The sequence below is a fragment of the Podarcis bocagei genome (genome assembly GCF_964188305.1).
Source record: "Podarcis bocagei genome assembly, chromosome: 5".
Lineage (NCBI taxonomy): Eukaryota > Metazoa > Chordata > Lepidosauria > Squamata > Lacertidae > Podarcis > Podarcis bocagei.
This window is the reverse complement of record NC_138129.1, coordinates 2,047,753-2,066,360: the sequence shown is the minus strand read 5'-3', so window position 1 is coordinate 2,066,360 and position 18,608 is coordinate 2,047,753. Positions and strand designations below refer to the sequence as shown.

General features: G+C 48.3%; 1 protein-coding gene across 1 annotated transcript; it reads right to left on the bottom strand.

Annotated features, from left to right (window-relative positions):
* Positions 1-12,569: 12,569 nt before the first annotated feature.
* LOC308588312 (kunitz-type serine protease inhibitor C6-like) lies at positions 12,570-18,019 on the bottom strand. The gene is made up of 4 exons (XM_081196786.1): positions 17,919-18,019; positions 16,138-16,275; positions 15,802-15,984; positions 12,570-12,767 (listed from the first exon to the last, which is right to left on the bottom strand). The coding sequence occupies exons 1-4, from the start codon at positions 18,001-18,003 to the stop codon at positions 12,682-12,684; spliced, it is 492 nt and encodes a 163-aa protein (XP_081052912.1). The 5' UTR covers positions 18,004-18,019; the 3' UTR covers positions 12,570-12,681.
* Positions 18,020-18,608: the final 589 nt, after the last annotated feature.

Here is an 18,608-nt window from a genome sequence, read left to right as displayed (position 1 = left end):
AGGTGGAAATGACTGTTTGGCAGCTGCGGTGTATTTGACGCGTTGCCCTCAGGATTCATTAAGAGAGGATGACACTCCTTGCAAATCCCCAGAATAAGGAGGATTTGTGTATTAGCTCCATGTTTGGTGATAAGCAACCTTTGCCATAGGGTGACTCCTAGTCTGTGCCCAAAATTATGTTTTTGCATATCTTGGAAGGAGGGTTTGGGGTTTGGGCATTTGGCAAAGGGTTGAGAGGCGAGAGGGCTGCAGAGATTTGAGCCAGCAGCCACAAGGAGGTCCCCAAATTCAGTCCCTGAGCTGGACTGGCCCAAAGAGCCCAGGCACAATTCCTCTCTGCCTGGAAGGAGAAGGGTCTGTGGTTCCTTCCCTCTAGTGGGGGGGGGCTTCTTATGGAGGAATGCATGCAGGGAACATGAAGTTGGAACTCTTGACACCTTCCTGCCCTAAGAAAAACCTCTCTGCTTCCTCTTTCTCCCCCTTCTGTGGCCTCAGAGGTCTGCAAGCTGTCAAAGGACTCTGGTCCATGTGAGGCTTATTTACAATTTTACTACTACAACTCAGCCACCAGGAAGTGCGAGATATTTGTCTATGGGGGCTGCAAGGGGACTGGCAATCGGTTTCACACCAAACTGGAGTGCACGATGGTCTGTGGGCAAACAGGTAAGATTCTTGTCTCCATGTGTGTCTGTGCTTCTCTGTCTCTCTATCTATCTCTGTCTCTAAATATTTATAAGTGTGCATGTGGAGGGCAGGGGGCAGACTGTGGAGGTCCATAGGGTTCTCTCTCGGCTGCCCTGCTGGCCTCATCCTGCCCTACCCATGGGTGAGTTTACCAACGGCTTCAAGTTACAAGAAAGGAGATTCTGACTTCTGGCAGTGAGAGCTTTTTGACAGCGGAACGGTCTCCCTTAGGAGGTGGTGAAATCTCCTTCTTTGGAGGTTTATAAGCAGAGTTTGGCTGTCTGTCTGTGAGGAATGTGGTTCTTGCATTGCTGGGGTTGGGCTAGAGGACACTTGTGGGTCCCTTTCAACTCTACAATTGTATGGTTCTGTCATTGCTGCTGCCTGCCCTAAGGGCCAGTGCTCAGTTACTTGGCTGCCTCCCCCTTGACTCTTTTTCGTTTCTTCCCCCAGAAAACTCCAGTGAGGAGGACTGAGTCCCCCAACCTGATCACCTTGTCTAAGAAGACCCCAACCCCAGAGCAGACCTCAGTGTGTTCCCATGCCCCCCTCCTTCCATCTCTGGGGAGGCTGCTGTGGGATCATCTATCCCCAAATAAAACCTGAGATTTCTGGCATGTGCTGAGTCTGGTTCTTGCATCACATGACATGAGGCCTCAAGAGGAGCCCCACATCCACTGCTGCCCCAGTGGGGGGAGAGCATCTCTCAAAGCCCCTCAGCTGCTGGGCTGGGGAGATTTGGGCCTGGGGCCTGGAAGGGAAGAGGATAATCTGTGGTTCTCAAACCTTTTTTTGGTCACTGCCCCCTTGGTTCCATAAATTCACCCCCTGTTCCGCCTTAGAGTATTCAGAGCAGGCTTGAGTTGGATCATCAGAGAAAAGGCTTCGGCCAAGATATTGAAAGAAAAGAGGAGCCAGGAGGCCTGATCTTTATTGTTGCACCAAAACCTCAAGCTACAATGTAAAGGAAGCAGAGAGAAACCCCCCAAAATGGGTGCTCCCGCTTTACGAGGTTTCTCAAAGTTACCCATAACACCTTGTTGCAAACGTCACACATATGTCATAAATGTGTCACGGAACAGGAGTGATGTCTGTGCAGAAACCTGATGCCCTGTCACTCTAAATACCATTCTTGTTCCGAAGTAAAACAAAAGGAAGGTTAAATACCAGTCTGAAGCCGGTTTCGATTGCTTGCTCACACTTTTCACTGACACCTGCAGGACCCGCATAGCCTGTTAGGGTTAGCTATGGTGCTTCTGATTGGGTGAATAACCAGATGGCTGAGCAAATAACGGCTCCTGATTGGTCAGCTATTTTATGAATGGGGAAAAGAATGGGAAGACAAAAGATAATAACGAAAGGAAGGGATAGTGGCAATTTTCAGGTTGCACATGTAATTGTGCTTTTGTTCAAACTATATAGGTTAATTAAATCGGCCAAATGGATGAACCTGATCCAAGGATGCCAGCTTTTCAAGGTTTGATAGTCATTTGCACCTCCAGCGTCCCCTGCCACCCCCAGTTAATTCCCCACGAGGGGGCGCTGCCATGCACTAATAATAATAATAATAATAATAATAATAATAATAATAATTTATACCCTGCCCATCTGGTTGGGTTTCCCCAGCCACTCTTAGCGGCTCCAACAGAATATTCAAAACACAATAAAACATCAGACATTAAAAACTACCCTAAACAGGGTTGCCTTCAGATGTCTTTAGATATTTGTTTATTTCCTTGACGTTTGAGGGGAGGGCGTTCCACAGGGTGGGTGCCACTATCAAGAAGGCCCCCTCCCTGGTTCCCCGTAACCTCACTTCTCTCAGTGAGGGAACTGTCAGAAGGCCCTTGGAGCTGGACCTCAGTGTCCGGGCTGAACAATGGGGGTGGAGACGCTCCTTCAGGTATGCTTTGGGAACCACTGCTGTTGAAAGAAGTATTGGCTACTTTTCTTATCCCCAAAGGAGCTCACAATGAAAGAGTTAAAGTGCATGAAAGCCGACTTCATAAAACTTAGGGAAGTGCTGGGTGAGATCCCATGGACAGTAATACTAAAAGGAAAGGGAGTTCATGATGGCTGGGAGTTTGTTAAGAGGGAGATAGTAAAAGCACACCGTCAGGCAATACCAATGAGACGGAAACATGGAAGGTGCCTAAAGAAGCCAGGGTGGCTATCTAAAGAACTTTTAACTGAGTTAAGATTAAAAAAGGATGTGTACAAAAAATGGAAAAGGGGGGAAACCACCAAAGAGGAATTCAAACAAATAGCCAGCACATGTAGACACAAAGTCAGAAAAGCTAAAGCACAGAATGAACTCAGGCTTGCTAGAGAGGTTAAAAGCAACAAAAAAGGCTTTTATGGGTATGTCCGTAGCAAAAGGACGAACAAAGAAACAGCGGGGTCACTCAGAGGAGAAGATGGTGAAATGCAAACAGGGGACACAGAAAGGGCTGAACTCCTCAATGCCTTCTTTGCCTCAGTCTTCTCCGATAAAGAAAACAATGCCCGACCTGAAGAATTTGGAGCAAATGATTCAGCAGAGGAAACACAGCCCAGAATAACTAAGGAGATAGTACAAGAATACTTGGCTAGTTTAGATGTATTCAAGTCTCCAGGGCCAGATGAACTGCATCCAAGAGTATTAAAAGAACTGGCAGATGTGATCTCAGAACCACTGGCAGTCATCTTTGAGAATTCCTGGAGAACAGGCGAAGTCCCGGCAGACTGGAGGAGGGCAAATGTTGTCCCTATTTTCAAAAAGGGGAAAAGAGAGGACCCAAATAATTACCGCCCAGTCACTCTGACATCAATACCAGGGAAGATTCTGGAGCAGATCATTAAGCAAACAGTCTGTGAGCACCTAGAAAGGAATGCTGTGATCACCAATAGTCAGCATGGATTTCTGAAAAATAAGTCATGTCAGACTAACCTGATCTCGTTTTTTGACAGAATTACAAGCCTGGTAGATGAAGGGAACTCAGTGGATATAGCCTACCTTGATTTCAGTAAGGCATTTGACAAGGTGCCCCATGATATTCTTGTAAAGAAGCTGGTAAAATGCGGTCTTGACTATGCTACCACTCAGTGGATTTGTAGCTGGCTGACTGACCGAACCCAAAGGGTGCTCATCAATGGTTCCTCTTCATCCTGGAGAAGAGCGACTAGTGGGGTGCCACAGGGTTCTGTCTTGGGCCCGGTCTTATTCAACATCTTTATCAGTGACTTGGATGATGGATTCAAGGGCATCCTGATCAAATTTGCAGATGACACCAAACTGGGAGGGGTGGCTAACACCCCAGAGGACAGGATCACACTTCAAAATGACCTTGACAGATTAGAGAACTGGGCCAAAACAAACAAGATGAACTTTAACAGGGAGAAATGGAAAGTATTACACTTGGGCAAAAAAAATGAGAGGCACAAATACAAGATGGGTGACACCTGGCTTGAGAGCAGTACATGTGAAAAGGATCTAGGAGTCTTGGTTGACCACAAACTTGACATGAGCCAGCAATGTGACGCGGCAGCTAAAAAAGCCAATGCAATTCTGGGCTGCCTCACTAGGACTATAGCATCTAGATCAAGGTAAGTAATAGTGCCACTGTATTCTGCTCTGGTCAGACCTCACCTGGAGTACTGTGTCCAGTTCTGGGCACCACAGTTCAAGAAGGACACTGACAAACTGGAACGTGTCCAGAGGAGGGCAACCAAAATGGTCAAAGGCCTGGAAACGATGCCTCATGAGGAATGGCTAAGGGAGCTGGGCATGTTTAGCCTGGAGAAGAGGAGGTTAAGGGGTGATATGATAGCCATGTTCAAATATATAAAAGGATGTCACATAGAGGAGGGAGAAAGGTTGTTTTCTGCTACTCCAGAGAAGCGGACACGGAACAATGGATCCAAACTACAAGAAAGAAGATTCCACCTAAACATTAGGAAGAACTTCCTGACAGTAAGAGCTTTTTGACAGTGGAATTTGCTGCCAAGGAGTGTGGTGGAGTCTCCTACTTTGGAGGTCTTTAAGCAGAGGCTTGACAACCATATGCCAGGAGTGCTCTGATGGTGTTTCCTGCTTGGCAGGGGGTTGGACTTGATGGCCCTTGTGGTCTATTCCAACTCTATGATTCTATGAAATATAGAAACACTTGGAGCAGCCTTGGCTATCCTATTGGCTTATGCAAGGCCACCAAGCCCAGGAAGGTGACCTCGGCCTCACAGCAGCCATTTAAAGACTTTGACAGCAGTTCCTGCAGCATCCCTTTATTATTTCTCCAGCCCTTGTGCCCTCTTCCGCCTGCATTCTTGGAGAAATACTAAAATCATTTCCAAATTTGGAGCACACACAACACACTCCCCATCCAGCTGCATATTGTTATTCAAGTATCCACCACCGGATCCCTGCTATAGCAACCCCAAGAACGTGCCCCGAGAGACATACAAATCATGTGAAAGCTCAGAATATAAGGCTTAGAATATATGCAAGGAAATTGCTTTTTGCTGCTTCAGAAGATAGGACCAGATTCCAACTAAACACTGGAAAAACTTTCTACTGGTAAGAGCTGCATGAACTTTCTCCAGAAAGTGGGAGGGTGTTCCACGTGGCGGGTGCCACCACCCAGAAGGCCCTCTGCCTGGTTCCCTGTAGCTTTGCTTCTCGCAATGAGAGAACCGCCAGGAGGTTCTCGGCGCTGGACCTCAGTGTCCAGGCTGAACAATGGAGGTGGATACGCTCCTTCAGTGTCAGGGAACTGCCATCGGAGCTAGAGGCGGAGGGAAGGCTCCAGAGGGATGCCGGAGAGGGTCCCAGTAGGGAGAAGAGCAGCCCATTTGCTGGGGAAGGAAATCAACGTAACACCAGTGGAGAAGGGGGGCAGATGGGGAAATCGGAGAGGAGGCTCCAAGACTCCTCACCGGAGACCAGCGGAGAGAGTACGGGTACTCCACTGCCGACACCCTCCCTGCGCAGAAGGCTTCCGCGCAGGGAGACTAAGCGGAGACTAGGCGTCAAAGAACTTTTGTGCTGGAAGAAGTTGAAGAAATGCCCACTGACGGATTCTGCCAGTGACTGAGACAGTCACGATGCTAGAGGCTGTTCAGTCAGAAAGGGTTCAACCAGGTAACCTAGCCAGGAGTGGCGGCAACTTACGCATGAGCAACCCCTAAACCCATTACATTCAGGTACGCTTTGGGAACCACTGCTGTCGAAAGAGGTATTGGCCACTTTTCTTATCCCCAAAGGAGCTCACAATGAAAGAGTTATTTATTATTATTTCTCCAGTGCTTGTGCTCTCTTCCTCCTGCATTCCTAAATACTAAATACTAAATACAAAAATCAGTTCCAAATTTGGAGCACACACAGCACGCTCCCCATCCAGCTTCATATTGTTTTTCAACAATCCACCACCAGGGGGGAACCTGCTATAGCAACCCAAAGAACGTGCCCCGAGAGACATACAAATCATGTGAAAGCTCAGAATATAAGGCTAAGAATATATGCAAGGAAATTGCATTTTGCTGCTTCAGAAGATAGGACCGGATTCCAACTAAACACTGGAAAAACTTTCTACTGGTAAGAGCTGCATGAACTTTCTCCAGATTCATTTCATTCTCTCTCTCTCTCTCTCTCTCTCTCTCTCTCTCTCTCTCTCTCTCACACACACACACACACACACACACACACACACACACACACACTACACAAACAACACACTGGGACCTTAGAGTTAAGAGAATGTAATTAATAAACATGTATGAGAATGTAATTGATAAAGGAAAGTCTGACTTCCCTGCGATCAAATAAATCATGTTAATGATGGATATAGGAGCCAAATATTTGAATGCCCCCCTCCGCAGTCGATGGGCATTGGCATTCAGATGGTGTGCATGCCCCGTGCCACGTGATGGATCATGCAGGGCAGAGCCCATTCCACTTGGCACCCCTGCAGATGCCAGGGTGGAGAGGCTGCCTCTGGGTAAAGCACTGGAGAGGGCCAGGTCGGGGGTGGGCAGGATCCTTGGCTCCCTTGGCCCACTCCTTTGGAATGGAGGAACATCTTCCACTGGCAAGTACAACATGCCTTGGTCCAGCCAGGTCTGAGTCTCACAGACCCCAGAGAGGGAGACCCAGAAAGGGGTTTGTGGAGGAAGGAGGGTCTCTCCAACCAGAGCACCACCACCCCTTTCTCTCTACCGATGGTACAGCTGGGAACCTCAGGGAAAGGCATCCTGGCTTGCAGAACCTAAGCCAAGAAGCCCCTTCTTCCTTGGGGAGGGTGTGTCATTTCAAGCAACTTCAATTTCCCCTGGTCCAGCCACTTCAGAGGTACACAGGCTCCGCCCATGGGCTCCACCATCCCTTTCTCTTTGCTGATGGTACAGCTGGGGACCCCATGGAAAGGCATCCTGGCTTGCAGAACCTAAGCCAAGAAGCCCCTTCTTCCTTGGGGAGGGCGGTGTCATTTCAAGCAATCCATCTTCTGTGGAAATGTTATCTACATCTTTGCAGCTGTTGGGATGGTTTGTTATAAAACCTTGTGGGCCGCAGGGTGTGGGGAGAGGCTCCCCTCTGTCCTGCCCAGCACTTTTGCCATCTTCCTGGGCCGGCTGTGATTCAGCAATCCTGGACAATGCAAGGCAGCAGACTGGCTGGACAGTGAACACTCCGCTTAGCCTGACCCACAAAGTCTGGGGCCCTTTGTCAGTATCTCAGCTCGCAGTCAGAGGTAAACTGGCCTCCCCCGGGCAAACTGAGTGAGATACTTGATGACCTTTCCGTCTGCGTCTCCCGGCAGGCAAGGTCGTAAATCGGCGATTCTCCCCGTCAGAGAAGAACACACCCTCTGCTACTTCTCTCTCCCTGCTTCCCCCCCCCCCCAGGGAGGGGAAATGAGACAGACAGGAGCCTATTTACATGTCTTTTATTCCTGTCATTTCAGCAGTACATAGAAACGTGACTGTACCTTCCAGACTCCAGCAGAAGAGTCACAACTCCGCCCCTGTACTTCCAGTACAGGTCAGATGACACTCTGAGCTAACATCCGGTGCTCAGTACAGAGAAAGGACTGCCCCCTTTCTCCACTAGTACAGTTGCAGACATCAACATCCTGTTTTGCATTCCAGCCACTTGCAGCTGGCTTTTGCATTGCTGCTTTTACCCAACAATCTCCCCCAAAAGCATCAATAGGCAAAACATGATCCAGAGAAGAGAACAAACAGTTGTTATACATATAACAGTCCCCTGTTGTTTCAGTTCCACCCTTGGAACTCCCCACCACTGGTTTCACCAGCGTACCTCTCTGGTTGTCTGGTTTCCAAGGAATGAGTGCTTCTGCATTACCTTGGCTAGGGGCTCTCTGTTGTGTCTTTGTCTCTGACTTAGACACTGCTTTAACCTGCTTTGAGTTGTTAACAATAGCAACACATGCAACAGCTAAGTTAGCAAACTCTTTTGAGTACCTCTTTGGTGGTACACCCTTTGTAACTCTCTCAGGCCTGCGTATGAGGTGCTGATCCTCTGTGCTCACTGGTTCATCCTCTGGACTTTGTTGAGAACCAGTAGCAATGGCAAACAGTGGTTTATCCTTCACTTGTGAAGGTCTAGCCATTATCTGAGGTTTCCTCTCAATGACTGTTACAACTGAACTCTCTGAGCTATCACTGTCATCATCAGTACCACTGTAATCTGTGAAATCGTCATCATCTGAATTGTCATCTGTGGGAAATGTGTGTACAACTACCCGCTCCTTTTCTGGAGCACTTTCCAGAAACTTTGTGAGTATCACCTGACCAGATTCAGACAAAATTACTCTGTAGAGACCCTTTTCATATCCCACAAAATGCCTCTGGCATTCTTTACTCCACTTGGAGCTTCTGTTCTCACATGAGACCCGAAAACCTTAAAATAGGCAACAGAAGGTTTTCTATGGAACAGCTTCTCAAAAGGAGAACATCCCAACTCTGTTGAGACTTTTCTCACCCACACGTGAAGATAGGACGCTAGCGACTCGGCCCAATATTCATGTGGCAAATGTGAACTCAGCAATTGCGCATGCATCCCCTTTTGCAATTCTTTGTTCACCCTCACACAGACCCCTCTGTTCCACGCTTCGGCCGAAACAGCAATTTTGTGGTCTATCCCTTTTCCATCCAGGAACTTCTGAAACTTCTGTAACAGAAATACTTGTTTGTCATCTGTGAAGAGACAATCAATGTTAGCATCATGCATATTTTTAACCTTGTCACAAAACTCCTGAAACCTTTCTAAGGTTTCTTGTGGTTTTTCCATCACAAAAACCCAAGAATAGTTAGTGAAACAATCCACACACACAAGGTAATATTTTGCACCGCCTCTAGATGGTTCTAGAGGACCAATCACATAAGCATACACCCGCTGAAATGCTCTGTCGACCCTCTTGGTCACCTTCCTGGTGCTCATGTTGGTCACACCTGCAAGAGAGATTTCGTTAGAATCAGAAGAATTACATTTCATGTAATCACTTTGATCAAAAGTCAACAAATACAGTCCATCTTTCTCTCTGGCAGTAAGATACAGTTCTCCATCTTTGTAGATCTTGCAGCTTTTAGCATCATAGGACAGTTTCAGTCCTTTCTTTGCAATCTGCGACACACTAAGCAGATTAAACTTCAGTTCTGGAACCAGGTAAACATTGTTTATAGTCAAGTTCAGACTCTCAAGATACACAGTCCCAATCCCGGTCGCTTTCAACTCTTGACCGTTGGCCTGTTTCACAGTGAAGCTTTGCTTCTTCAACGTCGAAAACAGTTCTCTGTGCGGGCACATGTGTTTTGTACAACCAGTGTCGATTATAAAGGCGTTCCCAACATCTGGCGTGGTTCCTTTCGCCATCATAGCCTTTGCAGGTTTCACCTGACACTTGGTACGGCTTTTGCCTGACGCCTCAGGCTTCGCAGAGCTGTTCTTGGCTCCTTTTGACTGGCGTGGCTTCCTACAGTTTCGCTGTAGATGCCCAGTCTGTCCACAATTGTAACATCGGACAGCGCTCAATGCTGTAGCATGCTCTCCAGTAGCACCAGTAGCGGGGAAATTAGAACTCTGTTCTTCCCTCCCCCTGTCCTTCACTTCCAGTGCAGCAAGTCTGTCGTGTTCATTAAGGACCACCGCACACACCCTCTCCGCGGTCAGGTCCGCCGCAGGTAGGGAACCAAGCTGACTGGCAACTGTTTTGTAAGTCTTATTAAGGCTGTTTATCATCATGAAGCAAAACACTTCCTCCTGTAGATTGAAATTGCGTTCCACCATCTGTTGACGCAGAAACTTCATTTCTGTCAGGTGCGCTTGGACATCTCCATCAGGCGCTAGTCTCAGATTGGTCAACTTCTCAAAATACAGCAACGCTGAAGAACCAGCATCTCTCTGATGTGTTCTACGTAGTGTATCCCAAACCTCTTTCGCATGTTCTAAATCCTGAATATGCACCAATTGGGAATCTGAGACACACAGAATTATAGCAGTCCTGGCCCTCACGTTCTGTGATTCCCAACCTCTGGTTGGTGCTGCAGGGATGGGGTTTTCAATTACCTCAAAGAGCCTCTGATTCTGCAGCAGGGCCTTCATCTTTACAGACCAAGATGAATAATTGTCATTAGTCAGGGGGGGGGGGTGGATAAGGCAGGCCCCCTGCCTTCTTGGCATCCATTTTTGAAGCCAAGCCTTCAGCTCACACTCTCAAGCAAGCTGTAAAATCCAACAGTTGTTTCCTGCCTTTTCTAGCAGGCAAACTGCAAGTTGTTTACGTTCTTGGCACCTGGCAGCTAAACGCTGGCTGCTATGGAAAGTCCCTTCCAAGAGCTCGTAAATTTGTAGCCAAAACACTCCGTGGTTTTGTTTTGCTTTTTCCAGCCTCACAGTCCAGCTTTTCTGCCAGTAACTTTCCACAACTGTTACTTAGCAACAGTGCATTCCAACAGGACAGCTTATCAACCACAAAAATTTCTGGAATGCAGCCTGAGCTGCCAAGCTGCAGGCCTCTCTTTCCGGAGCTGTATTTTTCCAAAATGCAGCTCCCCCGTGAACCAGAGAATAAATCATTCTGCGTTCACTCTTTTAGCCCGCAATGCAGCATACCTTGAGGTCCGTTGCTTGGAAAACACCTTCCTCTGGGTCCAGCCGTCTGTTCAGCTTCTGGCTGCTCTCAGACATTTATCTTCTCCCTTGGAGCAGAGGAGGACAATTCACCAGCCTCTCATGCAGATGTTCGATGAATCGCAACCATCCGAATGCTGCCATATGTCAGTATCTCAGCTCGCAGTCAGAGGTAAACTGGCCTCCCCCGGGCAAACTGAGTGAGATACTTGATGACCTTTCCGTCTGCGTCTCCCGGCAGGCAAGGTCGTAAATCGGCGATTTTCCCCGTCAGAGAAGAACATACCCGCTGCTACTTTCCCCCCCCCCAGGGATGGGAAATGAGACAGACAGGAGCCTATTTACATGTCTTTTATTCCTGTCATTTCAGCAGTACATAGAAACGTGACTGCACCTTCCAGACTCCAGCAGAAGAGTCACAACTCCGCCCCTGTACTTCCAGTACAGGTCAGATGACACTCTGAGCTAACATCCGGTGCTCAGTACAGAGAAAGGACTGCCCCCTTTCTCCACTAGTACAGTTGCAGACATCAACATCCTGTTTTGCATTCCAGCCACTTGCAGCTGGCTTTTGCATTGCTGCTTTTACCCAACACCCTTGTGCTCCTTCTGGGGCCCCTCGCCCTCTGGGCTGAGCTGACACCCACCTCTGGTCGGAATCATAAGACAAGGAAGATCTGTCCTGATTTGACTGTGGGGTGTTTGCACATACTCCCATTTTCCTTCACCCATCCATCATTATTCAATGCCTTTCCCTGTTACTTCTCAAACTGCAAAAATCTGATTCTATTTTAAAGTGGAGTCCTTGTGCTAAGCTCACAGAGCCAATTCATCCAGTTTAAGCGTGCAAACCTAAAGCTCAGGTATGTGGTTGTGCCCTTGGGACTGACCCAGAAACTCCAGTGGATGCAGAATTCCATGGCGAGGCTCCTTATGGGGTCCTTGCCGTGGGATCACATTTATCCAGTGCTTTACCAGCTACACTGGTGGAGTACAGGATCAGGTTTAAGGTGCTTGTTTTAACCTTTAAAGCCCTATACGGCCTAGGACCCTTGTACCTACGGGACCGCCTCTCCTGGTATGTCCCGCAGAGGACCTTACAGTCTTCAAACAAAAACATCTTGGAGATCTCTGTCACCAGAGACCAGGGCCCTGTGGGACTTGACATCTTTTCGCAGGGACTGCAAGACGGAGCTTTTCCACCAGGCCTTTGGCCAACGCACAGTCTGACCCTCTCCTTTGGTAATCCTCACAGAACTCTAGCCCATTAATTTGATTTTGAAATGATTTTAAAATGAATTGATTTTAGAATGTTGTGTTACTTTTATTGTTGTTAGTCGCTCTGAGCCCGGCTTCGGCTGGGGAGGGCGGGATATAATAATAATAATAATAATAATAATAATAATAATAATAATAATAATAATAATAATTTATTATTTGTACCCCACCCATCTGGCTGGGTTTCCCCAGCCACTCTGGGCGGCTTCCACAGAAACCTAAAAACACTAAAATATCATACATTAAAAGCTTCCCTGAATAGGGCCGCCTTATAATAAAATAATAATAATAATAATAATAATAATAATAATAATAATAATAATAATAATAATAATAATAATTCCCTTCCACGCCCCAGGCTCAAATCTCAGCAGCGCAGCAGCTCAGGGGCTTTGAGAGATGTTTTCCCCCTCTGGGGCAGCAGTGGATGTGGGGCTCCTCTTGACACCTGATCTCATGCAGCACAAAAGCCAGACTCAGCAGATGCAAGTAAACTCATGTTTTATTTGAGGGTAGAGGATTCCAGCAGCTTCTCCAGAGATGGAAGGAGGGAGCATGGCCACATACTGATGTCTGTTCCTGAGGCTGGGAACTTCTCAGTCATGGTAATCAGGTTCAGGAACTCGGTCCTCCTCAATGGGGTTTTCAGTGGGAAGTGCTGCAGGAGGATCTTCTGGGATCACTTGGATTGTCAAACAAAGACACCAGCCGAGAATATAGCAGCAAAACAAGAAAAGAGAAAGAGTCACAAGGGGGAAAGGGAGGCAGCCAAGTGATTGAGCATTTGGCCCTTAGGGCAGGCAGAAGTACTGACAGAATCATACAATTGTAGAGTTGAAAGGGACCCTCAGGGGTCATCTAGCTCAACCCCCTGCAATCCAGGAATCACATTCCTCACAGACAGACAGCCAAACTCTGCTTTTAAACCTCCAAGGAAGGAAAGTCCACAACCTCCCAAGGGAGACGGCTCCACTGACAAACAGCTCTTAATGTCAGAAAGTTCTTCCTGTTGCTTAGTTGGAAATCCCTTTCTTGTATGTTATGTACTAAGTCTGGATCCTAGAGCAATAGGCAGGTAGGATCCTAGAATGCAACAACCTCACTGGCCTGCAGGAGCCGCCCAATCAGACCCCAGGAGGAAGTTAATCAGCCTATTAGGCTGGAAAGATACTAGGATACAACAACTGATTGGCCTGCAGCAGCAGCAGCAGTCCAATCAGGCTCCAGGAGAGAAACATAATTAACCAATCAGATGGGACACATTGTGTAAATAATGTATATAAAGCCTGAGGTTTGGGGGAAATTCATTCACTGTTTTTCGGCCTGCAATAAAGAGCATGAAATCACTACGCAGCTCCAAGTATATTTCAATGTAACTTAAAGACTTTGGTTCGAGTCTGTAATAATAAAATTTAATCCTATCTTCTCTCAGTCTCCTCTTTTCCAGGCTAAACATACCCAGCTCCTTAATCCGCTCCTTGTAAGGCTTAGTTTTGTAAGATGCTTAACCTGTGCAAGACATTGTGCAGATATGATTCTGTTTCAAAGAAAGTTCTGCAAATAAAGTTTGAATAATATTTCTATGGGCCTAGACAATGTTTCATTTCTGAAGGAATTTCTTCTAATGCTTTCAGTCTCTTCAAACTGTGCAATATTTAATATCTGCAACATTTTTACGGCAGGAAAGGCGCTAGAGTTTTTAATTCCAACTTCATGTTCTTGCATTCATAGGAATAGTGCAGAGCCCTTCATAAAGGGGGAAGGAATCACAGACCCTTCTCCTTCCAGGCAGAGAGGAATTCTGTGCTATTTGGTCCAGTCCAGCTCAGGAACTGAACTTGGGGACCTGCTTGTGGCTGCTGGTTCAAATCTTTGCAGCCCTCTTGCCTCTCAGCCCTTTCCCAAAGGCTCTGACTCCAAACCCTCCTTCCGAGGTCAGCAAAAACACACCTGTCACGGCTGCCTCAGGTCCCAGCTCACAAAGGACCAACGCCAGTTTCTCTTTATATACAAAGGTCTTTATTGAAGTCCATTAGTTGTTCCACAGTAGCGGCGCGCAGCCGTACGTCTGTTAGCTTAGACCGTAGAAGTCCCTTCTGAGTCGGTGCCCCCCCTACACCAGCTTAAGATGCTGGCTTTGCCCCACCTCCTCCTGTCTTTCCTTTTCCGCAGGGTCTTTCTGCCCGCTGGAGTTCCGCCCCTCCTAGATTCCTCTGACGCTGAATCTCCCGATGGCTCTCCCTCCCTCCTGCGGGCTTTGGGACCTGGCTCCTCCCCCGGGCTCTCCGTTTCCCCGCGCACTTGCACATTTGAACTTGGCGCGCGCGCCCAGTTTCCAACCCTTCTCCTGATGGTTACGTCACTCCTCTCACTGCTCCCCTCCCCTTCCGGAAGAGTGGCTTGTTCTGACCTCTCCTCCGTTCCAGCCAACGGAGCTGCTTCTCCTGACACACTGGAACTCTCCCCCCCCCTCGCTACGCTCTGGAGGTGAAGCCGGCTTTGATCTCCAGCTGCTGCTTCGGGATTCCCTGTTGGCTCTTTCCCCCTGATGAGTCCCCCCTGGGGCTCCTCTCCCCCTGGCTACAGGCGCCCCCTCCTGGGAATCCCCTGATTCGCTGGAAAAGCTCATGGAGTCCCTTGGGCCACAGTCCTCCTCCTCCTCGCTGTCCTCGGACTCTGCCCAATGGTCCTCCCTCTCCTGCCTCCCATGTGCCTCTGCCCCTGAACCCCTGACAACACCAATTGCCCTAAACCTCATCTTCAAAACAGAATGATGCAGATCAGGAAATGGATATATACACTGACACCGTTTTGGGTACAGGATAGGAGTCAGCCTATTGCAAAGGCCGTTTTTCTTATTACTAAATGTGAAGGTAATGTACAAATCCTCCTTATTCTGGGGATTTGCAAGGCAATGTGTCAAATACGCTGCAGCTGCCAAATTGTCATGTCCTATTCTGAGAATAAATTTGGAATCGGGGTGTCAGAATTTCTAAGGCAACCTGCATTCCTACAAGGCTCCCCACCATTGGATTTTGAATCCAAAGATTTAGCATCCTATTTCGGATACCATCTCTTATCCTGTGATTTCAAAACACTACATTCACAAACATCCGTACAAAGAATATGGCACAAAGTAATAATATTAAGAAGAACAGAAGAGAAGCCTGCTGGATCAGGCCAGGATCTGAGCAGAAGAGCAGCCCTCTCCTGTGACCAGTGGAGCAGCTGGTATTCAGGAGTATATCCAGTCTCTGGCCATGAAGGTCCCAAACCTTTTCTCCTCGTGGAGTTGCTCCATCTCCTCCATCATATGTCATATAAAGCCTTTAGCAAAGATGCACAGATGGTCAAGAAAAGAGCAGAATACCTAATCCTGGACCCCTTCTGGCCAGCTTCTTCCACTTGCCCTATTGCCGTGGTGGGACTGGACTTTCCAGAGGGGCTCTCGTGCATTGCCTGGTGGTCAGAGTGTTGAACTAAGACCTGGGGGTGACCTGGGTTCAAATCCTGACTTGGCCATGAGGCTCACTGGATGACCTTGGGCCAGTGGCTTCCTCTCAGCCTAGCCTCCCTCACAGGGTTGTTGTGGAGATTAAATGAGAAAGGGGAAGAACCACATATGCAACCTTGAGCTCCACAGAGGAAAAGGTAGGATATAAGCAGAATCAATGAAGCCAGAAAAATGACCGCCTGGTGGGTCCCACACTTGGTACCTGAGATGGTTTTCCTGCAGGTTTCCTCGCAGGCCTCTGTTGTCTCGAAGTTGTTGTCGTTGCCCCCACAGCCACTGTAGTTGAATTGGAGGCACTGGTCCTCCAATGGGTCGTAGTAGTAACGGGAGATGGATTCATTGCATGCTCCATATTCGGACGGGAAGAAGCACTTGTAGCTCAGATCTGTTGGAGGCAGAACAGATGGGTGTCCATGAGGGGAGCTTCTCAGTCCCCAGAGCACTTAGGTTGGCATTGCGGCTGCTGCCCCCATCTGTTGCCCTGAGAGGAGAGGTGTGGGGGGGACGGGGGCAAAGGGGTCAGGGATTTTGCCAGTACCTGAGTCTACGCAGCCTATGCCGCACCCAGTGGAGCAGCACTTCTGGGTGAAGAGACAGTCTTGATCATCTTGGCAGGTGTCCTTGCAGCGGGCAAAGACTGATACCTGTAGCACAGGGGGGCAATCACCAGGGTGCACTGAAAAAAAAAGAGATGGTAAGGGGGAGATTGAGGGTTGGACTACATGAGCCTTTGGGCACTCTTCCAATTCAGCAATGATAGTATTTTGTGAGGTCTTTTCCTTCTGCCCTACCTGCAGAGGCAAGTGTCCAGCTTTACCTTTGTCCAGGAAAGCCAATGGGTGGACCTGCTAAGTCCCTCCATAATGGGCTCTGCTCCCTCACCCTTCTCAAGACCAGGACCTCTGGCTTTTCCTGATCACCCACCCACCCCATAAGAACATCAGAAGAACCTGCTGGATCAGGCCAATGGACAACCTGGTCCAGCATCCTCTTCTACCTCTCTTTCAAATCAGAACCAGTGAAGGCGGTGAAGGTCCTGCGTGAGTGTCTGGAGGCAGTTGGAGGATGGATGGTGGCTAATGGATTGAGGTTGAATCCTGACAAGACAGGAGTACCGTTTTGGGGGGAAAGGCGGGCAGGTGTGGAGGACTCCCTGGTCCTGAATGGGGTAACTGTGCCCCTGAAGGACCAGGTGCGCAGCCTGGGAGTCATTTGGACTCACAGATGTCCATGGAGGTGCAGGTCAATTCTGTGTCCAGGGCAGCTGCTTACCAGCTCCATCTAGGATGCAGGCTAAGACCCTCCCTGCCCGTTGACTGTCTTGCCAGAGTGGTGCATACTCTGGTTATCTCCCGCTTGGACTACTGCAATGTGCTCTACGTGGGGCTACCTTTGAAGGTGACTCGGAAACTACAACTAATCCAGAATGCGGCAGCTAGACTGGTGACTGGGAGCGGCCGTCAAGACCACATAACACCGGTCCTGAGAGATCTGCATTGGCTCCCAGGACGTTTCCAAACACAATTCAAAGTGTTGGTGCTGACCTTTAAAGCCCTAAACAGCCTCAGCCCAGTATACCTGAAGGAGCGTCTCCACCCCCATTGTTCAGCCTGGACATTGAGGTCCAGTTCTGAGGGCCTTCTGGTGGTTCCCTGTCTAAGAGAAGCCAAGTTACAGGGAACCAGGCAGAGGGCCTTCTCGGTAGTGGCACCTGCCCTGTGGAACACCCTCCCACCAGATGCCAAAGAGAAAAACAACTACAAGACTTTTAGAAGACATCTAAAGGCAGCCCTGTTTAGGGAAGCTTTTAATGTTTGATGCATTACTGTATTTTAATATTGTGTTGGAAGCCGCCCAGAGTGGCTGGGGAAACCAGTGGCTGGGCGGGATATAAATAAATTATTATTATTATTATTATTATTATTATTATTATTATTATTATTATTATTATTATTATTTTCACAGTGGCCTCAATGAGATTCCCACAAGCAGGATCTGAGCACATGTGCCCTTTCCTCTCCTGCAGTTTCCAGAATCAGGATGAAAACTCAATAAAGTCATCAGAAGGCATCTCCAACTCATATTCTGCAAACTGACTGGCAGAGGCTCTTTGGGAACTTTCTCTCCCAGCCTGACCTGGAAATGCCAGTGGGGATTAACTGGGCATCTTCTGCATGAAATTCATGTGCTGTTCCCCTGAGCTTCCCCAGCTTCTTGTAGCATTTGGTTGCCTGCACTTTTCTGAACAACAAAATATGATATCCAGAGAAATGTTTTCACGCATGGATCTGGCAGGGGAGAGGAGAAGCAATTTCTTACCTAGACGTTGCTCATCAGAGGTGGATGTTGGCTCAATCCAGAGGGTGAGCAGCCCCACAAGGAGCACGAGGGCACCAGACTTCATGGTGGGTCAGGCTAAGTGGGGTGTCCCCTGCCCAGCCAGCCTGCTCCCTTATATTGCCCAGAAATGCAGAGTCACAGCCGGCCCAGGAAGATGGCGAAAGTGCTGGGCAGGACAGAGTTGGCACCTCTCCCCACACCCTGTGGCCCACAAGGTTTTGTAACAAACCATCCCAACAGCTGCAAAGATGTAGATAACATTTCCACAGAAGATGGGTTGCTTGAAATGACACCGCCTTCCCCAAGGAAGAAGGGGCTTCTTGGCTTAGATTGGGCAAAGTAGGATGCCCTTCCATTGGGTTCCCAGCTGTACTATCAGCAGAGAGAAAGGGATGGTGGAGCCCATGGGCATAGCCAGGATTTATGTTAGGTGTTTGTAGAACTTCAGTTGGTTATTTTGCATTGATTTGTATTTATTTGTGGGGGGCAACTGCCCACCTGCGCACCCTTGGCTACACCCATGGTGGAGCTCTGGTGGCAGAGACCCTCCTTCCTCTCCAAAATCCCTTTTTGGTGTCTTCCTCTCTCATTGAAGTGCTGCTTCTCTCTGAACTGGCTCAAGTTGCAAATGGAAGATGTTCCTCCATCCCAAAGTAGTGAGCCAGGTGG

Bases quoted from the DNA above. Each gene is read 5' to 3' on its own strand.
- LOC308588312 (XM_081196786.1), bottom strand. From the start codon at position 18,003: ATGAAGTCTGGTGCCCTCGTGCTCCTTGTGGGGCTGCTCACCCTCTGG. The intron at 15,985-16,137 runs GTACTGGCAAAA...TGCCTCCAACAG, and splicing joins CATAGGCTGCGTAGACTCAG to ATCTGAGCTACAAGTGCTTC. The intron at 12,768-15,801 runs GTACCAAGTGTG...TGACAATCCAAG, and splicing joins CTGCAGGAAAACCATCTCAG to TGATCCCAGAAGATCCTCCT.